This window comes from Halictus rubicundus, unplaced genomic scaffold, assembly GCF_050948215.1.
Source record: "Halictus rubicundus isolate RS-2024b unplaced genomic scaffold, iyHalRubi1_principal scaffold0214, whole genome shotgun sequence".
Lineage (NCBI taxonomy): Eukaryota > Metazoa > Arthropoda > Insecta > Hymenoptera > Halictidae > Halictus > Halictus rubicundus.
This window is the reverse complement of record NW_027488755.1, coordinates 2539-24197: the sequence shown is the minus strand read 5'-3', so window position 1 is coordinate 24197 and position 21659 is coordinate 2539. Positions and strand designations below refer to the sequence as shown.

The window sequence follows — 21659 nt, the reverse complement described above, 5'->3', positions numbered from 1 at the left end:
GTAATACTTTCACAGAAAAGAAGAGAACAGTTTTTAACTTTAAAATAACTTTATTTACATTAAAATAACTTTAAAGCTGTATCTTGATCATTCAGCTTATACATAATTATGTTTGGACAAAATGACTATATTCCATTCCTAAGTAATTTATGTTTTCATATCAGGATGCACGGAGTATTTTCAATTTCAATAATAAATATTTTCATCTCTCGAAACGTATTCATTCTGCGATACAGATTTGCTGCATAAAACAATCAAGCAGTTTCATGTAATACCACCTGAACGGCGTGTAACATTGTGTTCTCATTATATAATTTATAAATTATTTTGTGACATATCATCCGCAATCCGCAATCTATTAATCACTTATAGGGTTGTTATGAAAAAAAAAAACAGTTTCATTTTATAAGCAAGGAAGAGGGAAAGAAAATGAAATTGATTTTCGTTCGCTGTAGAGATATTGCTAGTTTATAGAAAACTATGAATTCTGAAGAAACATTCTAAGTTTATACTACGGTCACGATTTTTATCAGCTTATATGTATATCCCTCCGGGTGGTATGGCCATTTTCTTCTTCTCAAAGTTTGTTGTCTTTTTTTTTACTTTTTTAGCTTTGATAGAAAACTTATTGTTTTTTAACATACGAATTGTCGAAAATGTTAAAATACCATATATCTTGAAAGGCAAATAATGACAGAAAGTCTGGTATTATTTTTAAATATGTTATCAATGAATATATCAGTTTAACACAATTTTTCATAGCATTTTCATCTGAACTATCCTCTTCCCCCCATTTCTTTTCAACATAATTATATGGTTTTCAGTAATGTAAATGTGGTTCCACTTTCTACACTTTCCTTGTTATATGAAAAGTGGTGTTGAAATACTTAATAATACTTTTTCTAATAATAATTCTATATCGAGCAAGCTCTTCACCAAAGACACATTTTTTCTCGTTTGATATCAAAAAATAGAAAGACGTGGATAATTTAATATCAGGTACTTTTTGCAACCATTAGATATTCAAGTACTGCAAATAGAACTGTGCATCATCATTAGGTTGACATTTTTATGCATTTCTTGCTCATAAAAGTCGCCTAAAGAGAATAAGATAAGGAGCTTCGTAGAGTTATCCTCTTTTACGTTCTTCTTCATCCGCAACCATTGATACTGGAAATTCTTAATTTCGCCTTAGATTTGCAACTGTTGCCAATGAAAATGCAAATTCATATAAAAATTGGTAACAGTGCCAATGTTACGCATTTATGACAACAAATGGGTAACTGCAATTTGAAATTACTATTAGTGTAAATCTTTCTGTAGCTTTTTCATGCAAAATGCACATTTCAAATTTTCGTTATGAGCACAAATAAAACAGATAAAAATCGTGACCTCCACTTTTTTCATCAAAATTCCGAGCAACAGCAATTTCAAAAAACTAATCCTTCTAACATCTCAAAAAAAAAAAGAGAAAATTCAAATCGTTCGGTCCAATTTTTGAAAAAGTTATTAACTCTGAAGCCTCCCGTTTGAATATAGAAGCATGTGAATGGGTTTCCGTTGAATGAAGCATTGAATAAAAATTCGATATCGTCGCATAGGATAATTGTTATAATACCTTGTCGGCGTGACAATGCCAAAACAGAACAGATTTTCCAATTGATTGGCAACAGTTGAACAGTTTACGGCGCTGTAGAATCGTTGCGACAATTTTGATCGGTTACGACACGATGTGTCTGTGTCGCTGAAATTCCACGGTACGAAAATACAATTTCGGCAGACAGGATAGAAATCGAACAGGAAAATAGCCTTCACCAGAGTCTATTTCACGTGGGCCACATTCGGCAACGAACAAACGCATCGGCCCGCATACATTCTGCCTTTCTAGAGCAGGAGACGCCAAAGGTCAAGCTTCGTTTCTCTCGTGCGTCCCCCGCAATCCACGAGCGAAAAAATAATTTGCGCCCTGGTCAATGAAAATCCTGATTCTCGGTGCTCACGATTAAACTGCGGATTTTTATGTGGATTTCATGATTTTTCTATTGAAGAAATGCACAAGCACTATGTCAAAACTAGTAGACGATTTTGCAAAAGAGTTCGTGTCCGATCCGAAAGTAAAACACAAGCGGCTACACGCTTTAAAATAATGTCTCAATACCATTCAATAAGCCAATGAACTCATTTTACGTCCCGCTAATGAAAGCGATCAATTGTTCGTATGATAGAAATGGTGTTAATCCAACCGAAATTATTTTATGTTTTTTCTTTTTTATGTTTTCGACTATAAGAATCCACTTAATTAAGCGAAACGATCCTTATTAATCTGGTCACGACGTCGAACGGTTTCAACTTCCTTCCAGTAATTAATTAGAAGTTTGAAATTCATTTTCTGAATTTCCAGGCAGTTGCGGATCCGCTGCTCGGTATCTTCTGTATGCCCTTCACTCTACTTGGCCAGATTTTGAAGAATTTCATCTTTGGGATTATGCTATGCAAACTTATATCGTACTTCCAGGGTACGTATTGTTTAATTAAGTTCCATCCAACACGAACGACCCAGGTTCGGGGCCTATAACCTTCTGGGTTTTCGTGTCATTTCTACAAAACACATCTGCGCAATCTACATTTTATATAAATTATTAAAAGTTGAACTATCATCATTGTTGTGTATTCAACGATTACCGATGACTAGGCTGCAGGTCTTCGTGCATTTACAGTACAAAATTTACCTTGTTTTTACAATAGGAAATTTTAGAGTCGACGAGGAAAATTTTCTCTGAATTCTGACTTTCATAAAGTGACCTGTAAACATTCTGCATAAAGATTGGCAGTCTAGGTTCATAAAAATTGAAATTTTTCTACGTACCAGAGTATATTAAATTATTGTACATACACAGGGGCGGCGGTGGTTCAGCCGAGAAGGGGGTGATTCTACATGAGAAAATGAGTGGAAGATATACAATAAAATTTTCTCATCCGAAGCTTCGTTTTCGAGAAAATCGAGTATGAAAATGCAGCGAACACGCGTTATTCGATGGGAAGCATCCTATGCCGGAATCATTCGTAACCCGTAACGGTGGGGATAAGCTCGAGCGACCATCAATACATTTTATTCCGACATACGACGTCGCTTTTTATTTCGAAATAAGAAAATCGCTGTCCCCTCTTCGTCTTCTTCATCCGAAGTACAGGAGTTCGAGAGTTGAACTCGATTTTCACGAGAACGAAGCCTCAAGTGAAGAAAATCTAATTTTTCATTTTCGATTTGTTTCTTCACGTAGAATCCTTTCTCGGTTTTACCACCGATACTGGGACACCCTGTACATTATTTGTTTCTGTGAATAATACAAGTGAAAAATAAAAATGATTTAGTAACTTTTCAAGTTGTAAGTGAGATTAACATCTGTATGGAATTAAAGGTTGGTCGATTAAAATTACGTCGAATCTTCTACGTTTGCCCGGATTTAATATTATAGTTAACCTGAATAAATACGGACTATTATTTGTTAAACTGTAAAATAAAAAGAATGACATTGAATTTTCAAGCTCGTTGGAGAATTGATCTTTGAAAAAGTGTCATCTGAAATTGTGCACGGATCTTGGATAACAACTTGAAAAACAGCACGCCAGAAGAAATTGAATGTTTTCACCCGTCTGTGCTCCAGATTTCAGTCCCTTCCAATTATTCTCGAGGATTTATGACGAAGACAAAGCGCGTCCGTATCTTTAGAAACATTTCAAAGAAAGAACTGCGGTAAACTGCTTAGTGTATGCAGTTGCCGCATTAATCTTGCGAGCTGCAACGCAAAAAATTGTTTCCGACATGCATTTCCTTCTCGAGTATACGCATGTCATTTGTACATGTTTATCGTAATATTGCACTCAACGTATTAGCAATATAAATGTATTAAATGTAATAAATTTGGAGAAGTTCGTTAAATACTAGCAGGACTTATCTGCAGATAAATTCGAATGATTCTTTTGCACTGCGCAGGAAATCGAAGAACCGGAAGGTGGTAAATCTTTCGTTGACAACGCAATAAAAAATCAAAAAACCACAGAACCACGAACCCTTCACAATGAATTACGGCCCGGCCAGTCCAAGAAATTAACGAACCGAGAAGAGAATGTAATCTTTCGTGAAGTGAAAACGTATCTGACGATTTCTGCTCCAAAAGTTGCTACACTAAGATCGCTAATGGTTTGGGGAATCAAGTTCACGCTGAACTCGGTCGAAGAATACGTCGCAAGAATGATTTTTATGGCCGCGTTCCCCCGAAAGGAGTCATTCGTTAGTGAAATTAGTAAACAGCAAAAAATCAATTTTTTAAAACACAAAATCGGAGGAGATAATAATTTACACTCGACCAAGACGGGGTAAGGGACCAAATTACTGAGGGGGTGCCAATTACTGCGCCTGTATTAATTATACTTACTTTTAAAGCGTAACGAATATTAAAAAAGAGATATTAAATTTTTTCATGAAAATCAGTTAATAATTTTGTACAGCTCACTTTTAATATTCGTTATGCTTTAGAAATAAGTATAGTTAATATAGGCACAGTAATTGGCACTCCCCAGGAATTGGGTCCCTAATGAGAATAGATTAGTAATTATGGGGACATGTATACGGGTTAATAGCATTGTAAAAATTCTTATTATCTGTTCTTATTGAACATTAATATATTGTAGAAATTAAGAGTGTGAACTATTTTTCTGTATAGTCGCCGTTCGCCTTTAGTTTTCGAGATATTTGAAACAAGCTGTGAACACCACTACAGTGAATTTTGGTTATACATACTTACACGTCTGCGGCGGTGTTGCATCAGAATGGGAATGCCGTTTATCGACTGTCTCCACCAACACATCGCAACGATCGAAAAGCAATTTACATAACAGGTCGATCTTGTCGAGAAGGCTCCTGAATATTAAGTCTTCGAGACATTTTCAAAATTCTACGTATATCAGTGAAACTGCAGCAATAGTAATTGATAGTAAAACGATAGCAAAGTAACAAACATTGAGAAAATCCGCTGAACTGCATAATTACCTATCATTTCTTTTTCTATTTAATAATGAGTGTACGGCGAGTCCCAAAAATGTCGAAAAATCGACTGAAAATGTCGCGTCCGGTTTGAAATTAAAACACAAGCCATTGATTTTCAAATAATGGTTCTATTAATTAATTACATAGTCACCACTATTTTTTGCAATTGTCTCCCAACGTTTTACAAGCTGGTAGATTTGTTTGTTGTATAAATTACGTGGTTTTTTTCCAAAGAAGATCTTGAAGTCTCTGAAAACCGGGTACAAACGTTTGCAATTATTCAACAGAATTAGATGGAGAACTGTGAACATCATTTTATCGGATAAAACGGTTTTAGTTAAGGAGTTCTTCGTACGTAACGAGCGTTCTCGTGTCGTCCACGTTTAATTTCAACTCAAATATTTTCTTTAAATTATCACTCTCCTCGTAAATCTGGTGTTTGTTGCGCTCCTCCTCGACCGTCTGCGAAACTGTTTGACTCATACGAAGCAGACGGCACTCTTAGGAACTATTTACATCGTTACACCAGTTCTGTTCTAATTAATTAGTTTTCTCAAAGAAAGCCTGCAGAGCCTAACATTGTGGAGAAGAAGTGGAATACCATGGAACTTTGAACGAGTATTTCGAAAACAGTTAAAACGAAGAGACTCGGATGTATTTTCAGTAAAAATACTCCTCTTATAAAGAGGTGCAAAAATCGTTCAAAGTTTCAAACTTCCGACTCGAGAATCACTGGAATTATTTATATTATACACTATTGTGTCATTTATTTATACAGAATTCTTAAAATATTTCATGCGTTAGATCGTCAAAATAAAATTTGCGGAATTTTTATTGTTTATTTAAGATGATTTTTTATTTGAATGGTCGAACCAGGATTATTTCGAATAGTTTTATAATTATTTATAATAAATATAACAAGGTGTAACGTAGCCGGAGGAATCAATAATAATATTGCATATGACAATTTTACATTAAACATTCGTCACTATATTCATTACCTCGCACGTATCAATCATGCAAAATAAATTGCAATAGCACTGCACCGCAAGTTTCGAAAGAATTGGCGGTGATCCATCCTGTGTATGTGATACGTAGTACAATTTAATACCGACCAGTATTATCGTCGCAGGAGACAAGAAAAAGTTCTTTGAATTAAATGATATCTTTTATCCTTGCCAATGGTATCTTTCTCTCGGGCAGTTCAGGTATTCAGTGGAGGGAACTAATGTAAGTTACGTAGCGAGAAGGAAATGTGAGATTTCCGTGGATTCCCCGTTAAGTGGCCATCTGGCCGAATAGGGAGTGAGAGAGAAAATTCCACAGAGCAAAATCACTTACCGTAGAAATAGATTAGAAAATCGGTTGAGCAAGAGATACGATCCGCCGTGATCGAGCTTCCGGCGTAGATACCTGCGTCGATCCCGGGCATGAAAACAAAATTTAAGCGCCGCCGTGATCTCAGTGCGTGCTTTCACAGTCAAGGTAAAGAACTTTATTAGGCTACTAAATTCTTAAACTGCCAGATCGATTAGTTTCTTTCCCGGTACTGATTCCAAAATTCGGAAACCCGAGTTACGGATACTAGGGTAAGGAACCCAATTACTGTGAGGGTACCAATTACTGCGCACTATATTAAGTATGCTTATTTTTAAAGAATAATGAACATTGGAAAAGAGATATTAAATTAAAAAATTTTTATTTTAAAATAAGTATGATTAATATAGACACGGTAATTGTTACCCCGCAGTAAATGGATCCCTTATCCTATTCAAGCTTCTTAACCGAACTGTTAATTATACAAATTAATTCTCGGACTTTCCGCAGAAAAATTAATGTTTATCTATTCGGAATCAAATCGCAATTTACAGTAGCATCTCCGTAATTGTCGTGTCGTCGGCTGCGCCAAAATACAGTTTAGGGGAATGCCATAAAATACAAATTAAATGCAGCATAGACGAAAATATGCGACAGTAAAAAGTGTCCTCGTGTATTTCTCTTCGTGCGCGTCAACTCGCGCCGACTGCCGTATCCAATAGTCGGAACGAAATCCTCGAATTTCATGGTACTCGAGAATCTGCAGAGAAGGTCCCTCTATTGTTTTCACAAACCACACGGACGCTTACGAATTGTGCTACTGGTTTCCGGTATTTTCCGCTAAACTAGATTTTTACTGTCCGACAAGCTCGCGTGGCCAGCGTTTTTACGAAGTAGAATTAGCAGATCGTGATCAAACGCATCAGACGATTCCTGTTCAATAACACTCGCGCCCGCAGAATTTTCAATTTCCGAGAAACGAGGCGTCGAATGAAAAGAAAATTATCCTATATCTCCGACTTATTTTCTCATGTAGAATCATCCCCTGCACGCTTACACCACTCTGGGACACTCTGTAGACATATGGAATAAAAAAGTCCACCAAACTCTAGAGTCGTTTTTTAAGAAAACGATTGACTCGAGGCATATACTTTCTTTGAAACCTTTTATCCTCTCGATGAGTAGATTACGATGCTGCAATAAAAAATTTGACCTTGAGAAAACCGATCAAGGACAATTGTGCACGTAATTTTGTGAAGGTGAAGAATTCACTCGGATAGTTTTTACACATAATTTTGGTATACCCTGTACATTGATACGGAACGAAAGTCGTTTTTCAAGAAAAAAAATCCACGTACAAGGGAAATCGTATTACCTGAAAAAGCACTGTATTCTTTTATGTTTGTCGACCACTTCCGAACGCCAGCTAAGAGGTTCATCTATAAAAAGACCGAATATCACCTTGAAACTTTGTAAACGAGTATCTAACGGGATGCAGTGTAGTCATTTTGACGAGACTAAACAGTTATTTTCTAAAAAAAAAAAAAAACGGTTCAACCTGTACCGGTGTATAAGATGGTCCTCCTGTGTCCTTCGGTTGTGAAAATATTTAATATGCAGTTTGAGTGCAGTTAAAAAAAATAATCATACGTTCAAATATGGACAATTTCTCGAGAACCGGAAGTTCAGTGGTCGAGTCATTTTTGGTTCCGCTGTACGTTACATTCTCAAACAATTTTCTATAAGACAGTGACGGACTTTCTCATCTATTTTGAAACGCTCAAATGAATTAATAGACGGGAGACATATAAATCAAGCACACGTCCCATCGAGTTTCTCTATACTCTATGGCGCGATGTGAGCACGAACATTCACGTGCACAGCTCAACGGTTCGTCGCCCATTGCGATGTGCGTCTCCCCATAAAATCGATCCTCTCAAGCCCTGAAGTTCAAGGGAATTTTAGACTCGTGTGCGCTGTAGCGTTCACAGATGTGAACCTGACCTGAAACGAATGACAATGAGACCCGGTCAACTTTCGGACTTTTCGCTTTTCATATTTCATATGGGACATCAAATTTGTCTCTGTTTTTTTTTCTTTTTAAATGTACTCGATGTCTGGATTTATTTGTCTGGACATGAAAACTAATTTTCACGCTGATAAATCTGGTGACTGTCCCAAACATCTCTACCGTAACTGTTCAAATTTTATCCCGGCCACTGTAAGTGTGAGACTCGCACTAATGCGAGCGAAGCAAAAGATTGCAACTCCTCTAATTTTTTACTTTTTTTTTTTTATGAAACTTCTAGCGCCGTGTTCGTCTCGTTTTTCTAATTAAAACGACACCAAACACGATATAGTCACGATCACAGTTACTCGTGTAACAAGCGATTTATGTTTGGGGCTAGACAAAGGTCGGCCAGCGGAGGAGATAGAGAAGCAGAGGGTCGAAGCGTCTAACTTCGGTCCCTCTTCCTTTCCTCAATCGCTAACCTACTCTACGTTCGACACACTACAAGGAACGTAACACCTCTAACATAACTGTCGCTCGACATGCCCGACGATACGACAGTTACGGAGATACTAGCGGTGAAGCGTTTCTGATAATTGGCTCGAACGCGAACACCAACGAATCAGGTTAGTTAGCACTTTGCTACAACCACGATCAAAGAAGACACGTTCAGCGCGAGTGAACTAGTGCAACCGTAAAATATTTCGTTTGTCATCGGTGCTCTCTAAGCGACTTGCGTTGGCTCGTTATTCGCTATCTCTCTGTTTCACTCATTATTTGTGTTTCCACTTGGATCCCCCGACGCGATCTATCGTTTCCTACAGGACGAATAACGAACTTCGAAGGGTCTCGCAGTGAAATGTCTCCCCCTGCCCCGGTGCCACGCCGCAAGCCGTCTTTCCAGCTTTGCACTACCCGAAATGTAACATAAGGAAAATTAGCTGTTTTCGGAAACTCCGAAACTTCGAAGGTTTACCGTCGCACCCCGAACAAATGTCGACAACGAATTCACGGATTATGCGTCAATTCGGACGAGTGCAGCCAACGAACATATTCGCACGCCCTCCTTTAGGTGCCGCGACGACGCAAACGATCAGTTTCGAGGACGAAAAATGGAGGCAATATTTGTCATTTCATTTCTTCCGTCGAATACTGGGTTTTCGTGGATTATGGGAAGTGGGCAAACATGTTCGGGAGATTGGGATAAACAAAAGAGACGTGTACTTCAGCGTAGGAAGCAAGAAAATTCTCAAGAAAAGTTCACTTCGTTGGATTTGGTAAAGTGAATTCAAAGAGAGATTCATTTGATGACATTTATCGTGTAAGTTTCGTTTGTCGAATGTAGTTTGCGGATGTTATGACGTAAATGATCCTCACATTGAACCTCTCTCATATCTGTTTATGATTTTTTCACATAAGTAGGCTTAAAAAATAAGAATAATTAATATAGGCACAGTAATCGGGTCTCCAGTTTATGGGGAATTATTCAACAAATTTCTTTCTTCAGACGTATATTGTGAAAATCGGTAAATTCGTTCGTTCGCACTTTTCTAAAGTGAAATAGTTGCTTTCGGCGCCCCGTAGATTTAGTGTTAATGTCGTTGTCTCTGTAATAGAATTAATTCGGTGGAGTGAAGCGTGAATCTCTCAAGCTGCAAAAAGCTCTATACAAGAGTACTATCCGCCCATCTCAGGCGTGTTCACCTCCGCTAGGTAGATTTATCCTCGAACGAAGATTAAAATACTTTAGCGCTCCAGCCCAAAACGTAATACAACACGAAGCATCATAGTTAACTCTGTAAATTTGGTTCTGTATCCTACTTTGTTTTGACCCACATTTTGCCGAGACCAATTGTTTAAACCTTGCCACACCTCCTTTTAACGCAGAATAAATTCGTGAAAGCAGGAAATAAAGCAAGGAAAGCGAAGCACCGTACTCGAGTAAAATAGGAACTGTAAAATACAGTACTGAATTTCTACAAATATTTATATCAATACTTCACTGCATAATTCACTGAAAAAATTATTGAATTACATTAATCGAAGTTATATTGTTGAATCACGACTGCTATTGTTACTACTGTTAAAACAATTACTGAGACGACTAGACATTATGACCAAAATGAATAAATATTAGAACAATTTAAAACTGGTTACATTGTTTTGTACACATTGGAGTTAATATACGTTTTTATGAATCTTCTGTTTCCAGTAATTGACACAGAAAATGTTTATTTTACAGAAAACTCCACAGTCGAATAATATTTTGTCATGATATAAATTTGATATAAACTTGCACGATGTAAATTACTGCACACCATCGTCCCTTGTGAATCGCAAAGGGAAAGCATAAAGTTCTCTTGAATCGGAATTAACCGTTACACAAAATACGTTTGCAATCTGAAATATCAACGCTCTGCATACAGTAAACCATAATGTCCACACCAGAGATACAGTTAACTACTAGACACTAAATCAAGCTACTAGGTTATACGATTCACGATAGGAATCGCCTATAACGCGGAGCACGTGGGAATGCAGCAATAGTAGATAAAAACACTATGAAGCATCGGTCACGTGCAACAATAAACTGCTCATACCTAGATGCACCACCGGTAACAATCAAAGCCATAAATGATAAGAGATATCTGTTTGTAGTGTCGGGTGTATTATCAGAAATACTACAATTCAAATAAGATGGCTAGTTAATAATAGTATAAATTTTATTTACATCATGCACATGTTTTACATTTCATCTTACACATTTTTTCATAATTATACAGCGAGTATCTTGTTCAATGAAAGTTAGTTGAAAGTATGCCTAGATTTATAGCAATAATCGCTAATTGAGAATATTGGTCGCATAATTACTGCGACCGTCATTATATACAATTTTATTCCGATATAAGACGATGCTTTTTATTTCGAAATAAGAAAATCGCTATCCCCTCTTCTCCTTCTTCATCCGCAATACGACGAAATCCGGTCCCGAGCAATCGCCTTATATCGAAAGGAAGCTGTGGCGAAATATCGGCGTGGGTCAGAAATGACCCATAGGCCTAGAACTGACAGAAATCCGAAGGTTAACCTACAGAGTATCAAAATCGGAATTTAATTACTTACTGTATGCTAAGTAAATGAATGTTACACGAGTAACAACAAAAGCTTAATATAAATTAATTAATCTACAAGAACGATCTCCGACAGTATACTTTAAAAATATTGTGAAAAGTATCTATTGTCTGAGAGTTAGCCAAGTGTACTTATAAAAATGTTTATAAAAAGGATTAATTGTTTACGAGGAGATCGTGTCCACACTTCTCTGTAACAGACTGTATTTTGACAGACAAAAGTATGTTTACAAAATGTTCAGATAGATTGTTTACGTTTGAAATCCGCAAAAAACATCCGCGGGCATCGTACTGCAAACAGAATTAGTGGAAAACAATTGCCAGTTCAAATATAACGGAAATTTTAGTTGCTATCTCTCCGCTGTATCTACACGCGAGAAGGATAAATTAGAATATACACTGTGAAGTGTGCTGTCACGAACGAATGTTTGAACGAACAGCCTGTGACAAAAAAAGAAGGCTGCATGCAATAGCGAATTTTTCATTAGAACTCCCTTGTCGTTAATGATTTCCCAGATGAGAAAGACAATCCGCGTAGCATTGATATAAAAAATTTTGCAACTTTAAGGAATACCGGTATATTTACATTTTTAAAAAATGAACACACGCCACGATTTTCAGTTCTTAACTTGCACTGAGAATTCCGGAAATTTGATTGTGAATCCCATGACACAGAAAACGGGACTCAATTACTGTGGGGGTGCCAATTACTTTGCCTATATTAATTATACTTATTTTTAATTGATAAATAAGAAGTTTAATATCTCTTTTTCAATATTCATTATACTTTGAAAATAAGTATAATTAATATAAGCAAGGTAATCAGCACCCCCACAGTAATTGGATGCCTTACCTTAATCTCACTTGTTAAAATTGTTGAACTCTCACAATACCTAAAAGCATTCTCGGTACTGTCTTTAGAATCAGAAATTGAAAATTTTTTTTCATTTTTTTGCCATTTTTACGTTAATCAATTTCGACGAAACTTTGCGCATGTATTGTAATTTAGACTGACAAAAGGTGTGTTCTAGATTTTCATTATAGGGTCGGACGAAATAGTTAAAAGTCGTGACCTTTTCATTTTCATTCGCAATCTTGAGCAACAGGAATTTTTCATTAATTTTGTACACTTGATTTAGTAATCTAATTCTTCCAACGTCACGCACAGACTGAAGTCGTTCGGTCCACTTTGAAAACAATTGTTCCTGTTTAAGGGGAGTGTGAATATTTTCGTTGCAGCTGTATTATTTCTTGATTGCAGTTGCGTCGGTGTCCGTAGTAGTCTGGACTCTCGTCGCAATTTCATTGGAACGGTACTTCGCTATTTGCAAAACGCTGGAATCAAGGCGCTGGCAAACCAAGTTCCACGCTTACAAAATGATCGCTATAGTGTGGATAGTTAGTCTTATATGGGGCACGCCTATGCTGATTGTCTCAAATCTGCAAAGTTTACGTGGAGGTATGAATTTGTTTCATCGCGGAAGTTTTAATATGTATATCCATGAAAATATATTTAGTTACGTAAAATTCAGATAAATATGAATCGTTATATCTTCAAACAATATCAGCTTCCGTGTTTTTTTAATTTTGTTTGTTTACTATAAATCTCCTGGTAATCTTTTGTCAGGGGAATTGATACTTGAGGAGAATACAGTTACCCCCTCTCCGTCATTACCAGGCTAGTCACGACGCAGTCGCAGACGCAACGCGAATTGGGTGCGCGCGTCGCGTTACGTGACCGATCCGTGGCGGAAGCGTCGGGATGCTTGCCACCAGAAAGTAGGGGAATAACGTCGTAGAAGGGGAAGGGTGGGGGACAAATCTTTTTTCCACGACAAATCCACGACAACAGTGTTCATATCAACTAATGCATTCACAGTTTGGTTAGCCATTTTCATCATGGACGCGTAAAACCCACGTTCAGTTTCTTTGACTGTGGACACTGGGTCCACGAATAACAATTAAAAAACGTAAGCGTTCGGTATTTCTCTCTTGTTTTTCAGGAAGACACAGATGTCGAGAAGAATGGCCGACTGTTGGCACCGAGCTCGCCGTCAATTTGTTTTTGGATGGAACCTTGCTGCTGATCCCTTTAATCATAATGAGCGTCGCCTACTGGTTAATCGGCGCAGAACTTTGGCGCGGATTACGAGAGGAAATACGACAAACATCCACCTGTCAACGGCGTCGTAAGTATATCGAAAATGTTTACGATCGTTTCCCACGACTCGGCACGAGCGTTACTGCCAAAGTTAGCTACCGAGCTCGTAACAGTGCCATAAGTCGTAAACCGTGAACATTAGAATCGGGTACTTGTACACTTTTGTTTCGTCATAGTGGGACAATATGCTTGAAAGTTGTCGCGGACATGTTTGGAATTTCTACTCGAGTTCAGGTGAAATAGGTTTTCGATTTAAAAAATGCAATTTTCACTGTTGTTACTAGACTAGATGCCCGTGGGCACCAGTGTCGCCGGATGAGAGAAGGGAGCATGAATTGAGGGGAAAAAGTTACCCTCTCTCTGTCAGTACCAGAGGCGGAACGCGTCACGTGACCGGACCGCGGCGGAAGCGTGGGGAATAGTACGGTGGAAGGGGAAGTTAGAGTGGGGACTCAAGTCTTGATCTGGCAATACTGGTGGGCACAGCTACGGGCAAGTAACTTAGCGAAGTGGGGGTAGGCCGTGGCCATGGCTAGCCACGTAGCTGTGACAAGGCTTCGAGTAAGCCAGCCATTCTGTGTATGCCCAGGGCGAGAAAATCGCTGCCCGTACGGGCAGACAGCTCTGCACTAGACTGTTAATTAGTATACTTAAATTCAAATGTATTATATTAATCGCAAAATATACTTAACTTCAAATTATAAATTCAAAAATTAAATATAAATTATATCAATATACCTAAATTCAAATTCTTGCTCGCCAAACACTTTAACACGGTAATTCTCAAAATGATATTAACATTGAAGTAACGAGCAGTTACTGTCTCACATTGTCATGCAACTTGACGCAATTATGAGACGGAAACTGCGTTAAACTGTTAGAAACTCGGTGCTATAGGCAATGCTACTACCCGCCGCAGCATAACTTGTAGTCCGTTATAAACTATGATTTTTAGATAAATACACACTATGTTCGATCAACTCCCGTCGTTACAACGGACAATCCGAGAACGGAGACTAGAAACGCCAGATAATAAACTATTTCAATTTTTCATTGTTTGAGCGTCAATATTTTATCGACAATAACATTCAATCACTCTGAATTTAATCGTCGATGGTCGTGGATATTGCAACAACACCAACAAATACTACCGTATTATCGATCACGCCAAAATTAGTTTTCATTAAATCGATGCAGACGTGTTGTGCTTGACGCATACGACGATGTTCCTCGTCATTTCCGAATGAGATTTTTCCATTAAAAACTATTGCTCAATTCTCATTCAGTAAACGACTTCGCGACAAGTTCCGGCATGCGACTTGTAAAATTAAATTGCGGACTCGACCGGCGCATTTGGACCCAGCATTATTCTCGGTAGCCTGATCGAAGCAAATCCGTGTTACAGTCGAGAGTACTGAATCCAGTGGAACAGTCCGGAATTCATCGTACGGCAGGGGTGATGGACGACTCAGCACGATAGTTATCTTGAATGATCGCAGCGCATCCTCGAAATTAAGGTGAGTATTTAAGGTGAGTAACTGCAGCCAAATATCGCCAGGCGATACGATTAAGTACTGTACAAATAAAACATAAAAATTTAGCTGTTACGCGTATACAAAATTGGCTCATTATATCAGTTAAGTAAACGAGAAGGCCATTTCAACCAATGCCGCAACAATTACACGAGCCATCAACGTCGTGAAATCTATACAGAGTTTAATTGCATGCTTACTAAATTTTCTACACTAAGATAGTAAAAAATTCTTCCCTCATTTGCTCTGAATTTCCACCATTTGCATGTTTCTCACGTAGTTCCTTATCTCATATCTTCTCGTGTGAGTTCGAAACTTACTTAATTCTGGTACATAACGTGACCTGAAAACATAATAACTTTACATAAAGAACGTATACTACCACAATTTATAAACATTTTCAAATTATCTGCTATTAGAACATTTCATGCTTAATCATTTTTAATGGGACTTTAAACCCCCGGATATTAAAACGACATCTGCTCTAATTTAATGGTCGCATCGAACGGTGATCCAGTGATTCACGTGCATTGACAACTTTGTGAAAACAAGCTACAAATTCCACGTTTAAGGGGTTATAGTGGTAATTTGAAAGAATCGACTTTAAAAGCCTCGTTGTTCGTGAACACTTTTATAAAAATTTCACGTAAATATTTGCGAAATTGCGGAAGTTATAGGACCGAATGTATACCTAAATCACAAGCTATAGGACCATCGTTGAAAACTTTAAAGCCGTTTATCTTGAAATTACATTTCTAAGAACTGTACGGTTTTTAGGGTACTTTTAAGAACACCGTGACTCTCGAACACATGAATATTTTTACTTCGAGTTATACCTGAAGGCATTAAATCTCATTTTTTATAGAAAGAATGTCAATAAGAATGAATATAAAATGATATAAAAATTTTCCTTTCATTTCAAATTTTCAAACACACGAGACAAAATTTTCCAGTTTGCAACTTTCACAATTTTTGTTTAAATTCGCCGATCGAGTTCCACTACCTAGCTTTTGATATATGTAAAAGGATTCATTCCAATTGCTTTCAAATAATTAGTATCTCTGAATTTCTGAGAATTATTTGTTACTCATAAATGTGTTCGCAAGTAACCAATTTTTTTGAAACTTTGTTTAATTGCTCGTGATTATCCCGAAGGATGTTCGAGCTTGTGATGTATATTTACACGCGATTTGTCGACAATAGGGATGTGCGGGCCGCCCGATTGTCGGGCGCCTGAATCGTCGGGTCGGGTCGCAGACAGTCGGGCGGGCTTGATTCGGGCGCGCGATACTTCATGACACATCGGGCTACCCGAGAGTTTCGGGCGGCCCGAGCGTTTCGGGCGGCCCGTGCATTTCGGGCTACCCGATAGTTTCGGGCTACCCGAGAGTTTCGGGCTGCCTGCTCGACTTCGTCGGGCGGGTTCGGAAAGAATCGGACAAGTTCGTGCGAGCGAGTTATTGCGATACCTGTGATTAAACTCTGCGTTCTTATGAAATACATAATGGTAATAATGATACTTCTTTCATAACTTAATTAACGTAATTTTTAATATACTTGGTTTTTTTATAATTACCGTAGGTATAATTGGCAAACATATGCATAATCTTTATTTGTATTAAATTTTGAAGTAATGCAAGTTACACGTGCAAAATTTAAGAGACAATATTTCTGGCATTCTGACGAATTTGTTCCTCCGAATGAATTTGCATATGTATCGATAATATCATCAAAATATCCTTACGAAGTTACATACACCTAGAATGTATGAAAATATGAAAATTATGACCATTTTTAAGGAGTAGTTTTCATTAACTGTTATTTAACTTACTTCATATCTTGTTATAAATATAACTTATTAATTAACTATCATTAACCTGACAGAAATTGTGCAACGCCTACTGACTGCGGCATATTCTTATGTAAGTCTCGTAGGACACTGCACAAAGATCCTTTGTTCAAGGATCTTTCCCCGAATCTGGTGTCGCCTTTCCGCTGAGTGTTGGCCTGCGATGCGTCAATTCCAATTGTCATTAAGTGGAGTACGGCTGGTCTCTTTCCCCGTTGGAAAATCCGTAACGAATTCTTAGGTCCAAACATGCCAATAAATAACCAAAAAATTACGGTGTCCCACTCGATCGTAGCACAGACCCTGACACGATGTCTAGAATTGTAGACAAATATAATATGATACATAATATATATTGAATGATGGGTGATATGTTTAATATAATATATACACGAATATAAATGTAAATATAGATATTATAATTTTAATATTAATACATTTACTTTAATTGTGATTTAACTTACTTTAAAAATTAACTTATCTTATTTAACTGAAAATGTGGGAAACTTAATTGTTCAACATTTTCTGTTATTAACCGCGACCGTGTTTGAGTTACTATATTTCCTGAAGGAGAGCATAAACGCTAACTCGTAACTTGCGTCGCGGGTACAGCTACATAACGTTGGGCTGCTAATGATAAAATTGGAGATCTTGTACAATGACGGCCCCACCACTCTACAATGTTAGTGTCTCTCAAGACAACGTTTTCATTAAAATAAACGTTAATTTCGCTACTTTTCTTGTTCACGAATGTTTCTGCGCCTTCCTCTCTGTTATTTAATGTTTTGTTGAAGAAATCTATTATTTTAAATTTTTTCTTACCTAATACAAAAATTAAAAGGTGAATAAAGGTGAATTTATAAAGGTGAATTTTGGAATTTATGGAATTAAAAATAAAAAATTATACTTTTAGAATCTTACCGCTGATATTATTGTTGCTATTAATATTTTCTTGATTTCTTGAATTTGATCCGTTATATGTAGTGCAGAAATTTGTAAACTAGACTTTTCATGTATTGTATATTTTTTTTCTAGTGTTAAAATATTCCTATAAGTCGAGTATTGTATTCGATGTAACGCTTTTTTTAAATTGTTCCATTTTAATATTCAAATAAATATTTTAAATAACCTTTAATGCGTTGCAAACTTTGCTGCAAATATCTGTAGTGTAGATAGATTAGCCTTTTTGAACATTGCATATGATGTCGATGCATGCATATTGTATGGCCAGCACAAATTTCAGTTTAGGAGTTTAGGTTTACACTGCGGTCCACTGTAGACGATGACATTTTTAAGAATCTTTCTAATGGCTCTTTGACGAATTTATTGGTTTACATGTTTAGTATTCCCAGAATGTATCAGCTGACTTGTTTGGGAATGTTAGCCTGGCTGTAGCGCTCTCAATCTCAATGGCACTTGATTTGACGTAGCATAGGCCCACACATAGCGCTAGAGGCCCGATAATTTATAGATCCCTCAAAAAAAAAAAAAAAAAAAAATACAAGGGAGTCAGTGTCATCCCCAGATTTTACGTATTTCGTTTGTGGGCGTTGCGTCATTTTAGAAACCGCCCTAAAATGTAATTATTGGCTAAAACCTCACCATTCTACATTTTGGTGGAGGAAATGTTCACCCCCGCGAGGTTTCGTTTTTCTTGTGACTTCGTTGGAAGATCAGTTGGAAATCAAAGTTCGAGCAATCAGTATTACTTCAGAATATCGTAGTGATGTGTGAAAGCCGTGCAAGCGAAGATATGGAAGTCGTGGTCGCAGGATGTAGTGACATGAATGATAGTGAAGCCGTGGAGACATATCGATCTAGTCGATCCAAAAGTGATGTCTGGCAGCATTTTTTAAAAATTGGTCGTGGAGAAGCACAATGTAATATTTGTGATAAGAAATTTAAATTAAAATACGGCAATACCAGCTCACTACTGCGCCATTTGAAAGCTGTGCATGGTAGTGTAATTCATTTGCCCACGACCACGCAAATCGAAACTGAATCTGTTAAAGATAAAAATATTGCATACTTCGACAAAAATTCAAGTAGATCGAAGCAACTTACAGAAGGAATTGCACAAATTATTGCATTGGATTTGCAACCGTACTCCATAGTGGACGACATTGGATTTCGGTCTTTTATTAATATCGTAGAACCGAGGTATGAAATTCCTTCACGGACCACGTTTTCACGGAGGATCATACCCAAAATGTATGAAGATTTACAATCAAAAATAAAAAACGAAATATCTACAGGTATATATTACATTTAATTTTTTAATATTTTTTCGTGATTGTCGTTCAAATTTGAATATGTTGTAGTCTTCAGTAAATGAATGAACGAATCTCATAAGATTTTTCGATATTTTAAAAATTGTTGACTTCACAGACGAGAAAAAATTGAGTTTTTAGAAGCTTATAGAGAACACATAAGAGTATCTACTAAAAATGTTGTCATTTGAAAAAATGTTTTGTAATTGACGAAATTAAAATTATTTGAAGTGAACACTGCACCGCAATATACAGCCTCGGCCGGCCGCACACAATGGGATGGACCGAGAAAGGTTGATAGGTCACTAAAGACTACAATATATTCAAATTTGAACAATATCCGAAACAGTACTTCAGAAAGTGTCCGATTTTTCGTGGTTGGACCCACGTTTTTATTTTCCAATACTATATTTTGTTAAATTTATATTAGCAATGACAGGCAACACGGTGTTTGCATTCACTACGGACGGCTGGACATCGCGGGGAGTGCAAAGTTTTTTATCATTAACAATACACTATATAACTCCAGATTTTCAATTTAAACATTATATGTTGAACCTGCATCATGTGCCTGAAAAGCATACGTACAAATACATACAAAACAGCATTTTAAAATGTATGCAAACATGGAGTATAGATATAGACAAACCGGCTTTTTTTACCACCGATAATGGGCGAAATATAGCAAAAGCAATAAATAGTTATAAGAATTGGACCAGGATACCATGCTTTGGACACTGTCTTCAGTTAGTCATAAAATCTGGAATGAAACACTTTCAAGAATACGAAGAAGTTAGAAAAAAATGTAAAGCAATTGTAACTTATTTTTCAAAATCGACAACAGCAAGAGAAAAATTTACGCAAATCCAAAAATCACTAGATCCCACCTCAACACCGCTCCAATTAATACAGGAAATAGACATAAGATGGAACTCCACGTATGGAATGTTTAAGAGGTTAATCTTATTACGTACACCGCTGAACATGATACTCTCCGAGGAACATATGCCCGATAATTTAAGCAGCCAGGAGTGGACATTTATAGAAGCATTAACCAACATCCTGGAACCAATGCATGATGCCACAGTGATTATGAGTGGAGAATTATATCCCACGATATCTCAATATTACCCAATGTACATTGCATTGATGCATGTATTGCAAGAAGCAGATCCCCCCGAAAATATCGTATGTATAGATATTAGCAACAAAGTGCGAAACGCATTAAAGGTAATTTAAATTATTTATTCGAATATCGGAATGAAACAATTTACGAAAAGAATTGAATCAAATACAATATTTGACTTACAGGAACGTATGGAACCCATTATAGAAAATGATTCTATATATACTTTCGCTATGTTATTGGATCCCCGCTTTAAGGATCAGCTTCTAACACCCAACAAAAGACATGAAACTCATGAAAAATTTTGTTTCCAAATTTCTGCAATACATAATAAACCAAATTCACAGAATCAAGAGAATATTAATATCAATAATAATACCAGCGGTAAGATTCTAAAATTATAATTTTTCATTTTTAATTAAATAAATTTCAAAATTCACAGTTATATTTTAATTTTTGAATTAGGTAAGACAAAATCTAAAATAATAGATTTCTTTAACAAAACATTGAACAACCAAGAGGAAAGAGTAGAATCATTTGCCAACAAAAAAAAAACAGCGAAATTAAAATTTATTTTAACGAAAACGTTGTCTCGAGAGACACCAACATTATAGAGTGTTGGGGCTGCCATCGCAAGAGATTCCCAATTTTATCATTAGCAGCCCAACATTACCTAGCTGTACCCGCGACGCAGGTTACGAGTGAGCGTTTATTTTCAACTTCTGGAAATATAGTAACTCAAACGTTGTCGCGGTTAGTGACAGAAAATGTTGAAAAGTTAAGTTTTCTACATTTTAATTTAAATAAAATAAGTTAATTTATAAAGTAAGTTAAATCACAATTAAAGTAAATGTATTAATATATTAAAAATGTAATACTTATTTATATTCATGAATATATTATATTAAAGATATCGCACATGATTTAATATATATTATGTATTTTATATTATATTTAAAACCACATTATTTATTACTTATTTATTTTTACCACATTTGATTATTATGTATTATTTTTTAAGAACTTCTGATAGGTTAATGATAGTTAATTAATAAGTTATATTATTAATAAGTTTATATATTATATTATATGACAGTTAATTAATAAATTATATTATTAATAAGTTTATATATTACAACAAGATATTAAGTCAGTTATATTACAGTTAATAAAAACAGCACAAAATGTCAAAAATTGCCATAATTTACCTTATTT

General features: G+C 36.5%; 2 protein-coding genes across 2 annotated transcripts; both read left to right on the top strand.

The window, feature by feature from the left end:
- Positions 1-1252: 1252 nt before the first annotated feature.
- On the top strand, positions 1253-13189 carry LOC143364015 (gastrin/cholecystokinin type B receptor-like). Its single transcript, XM_076804537.1, has 5 exons — positions 1253-1279; positions 1889-2095; positions 2372-2516; positions 12768-12965; positions 13134-13189. Exons 1-5 carry the CDS (start codon positions 1253-1255, stop codon positions 13187-13189), a joined length of 633 nt encoding a protein of 210 aa, XP_076660652.1.
- A 4393-nt stretch (positions 13190-17582) lies between these two features.
- On the top strand, positions 17583-21149 carry LOC143364014 (zinc finger BED domain-containing protein 4-like). The gene is made up of 7 exons (XM_076804536.1): positions 17583-18214; positions 18520-19303; positions 19848-20123; positions 20199-20548; positions 20630-20828; positions 20910-20971; positions 21042-21149. Exons 2-7 carry the CDS (start codon positions 18775-18777, stop codon positions 21147-21149), a joined length of 1524 nt encoding a protein of 507 aa, XP_076660651.1. The 5' UTR covers positions 17583-18214; positions 18520-18774.
- Positions 21150-21659: the final 510 nt, after the last annotated feature.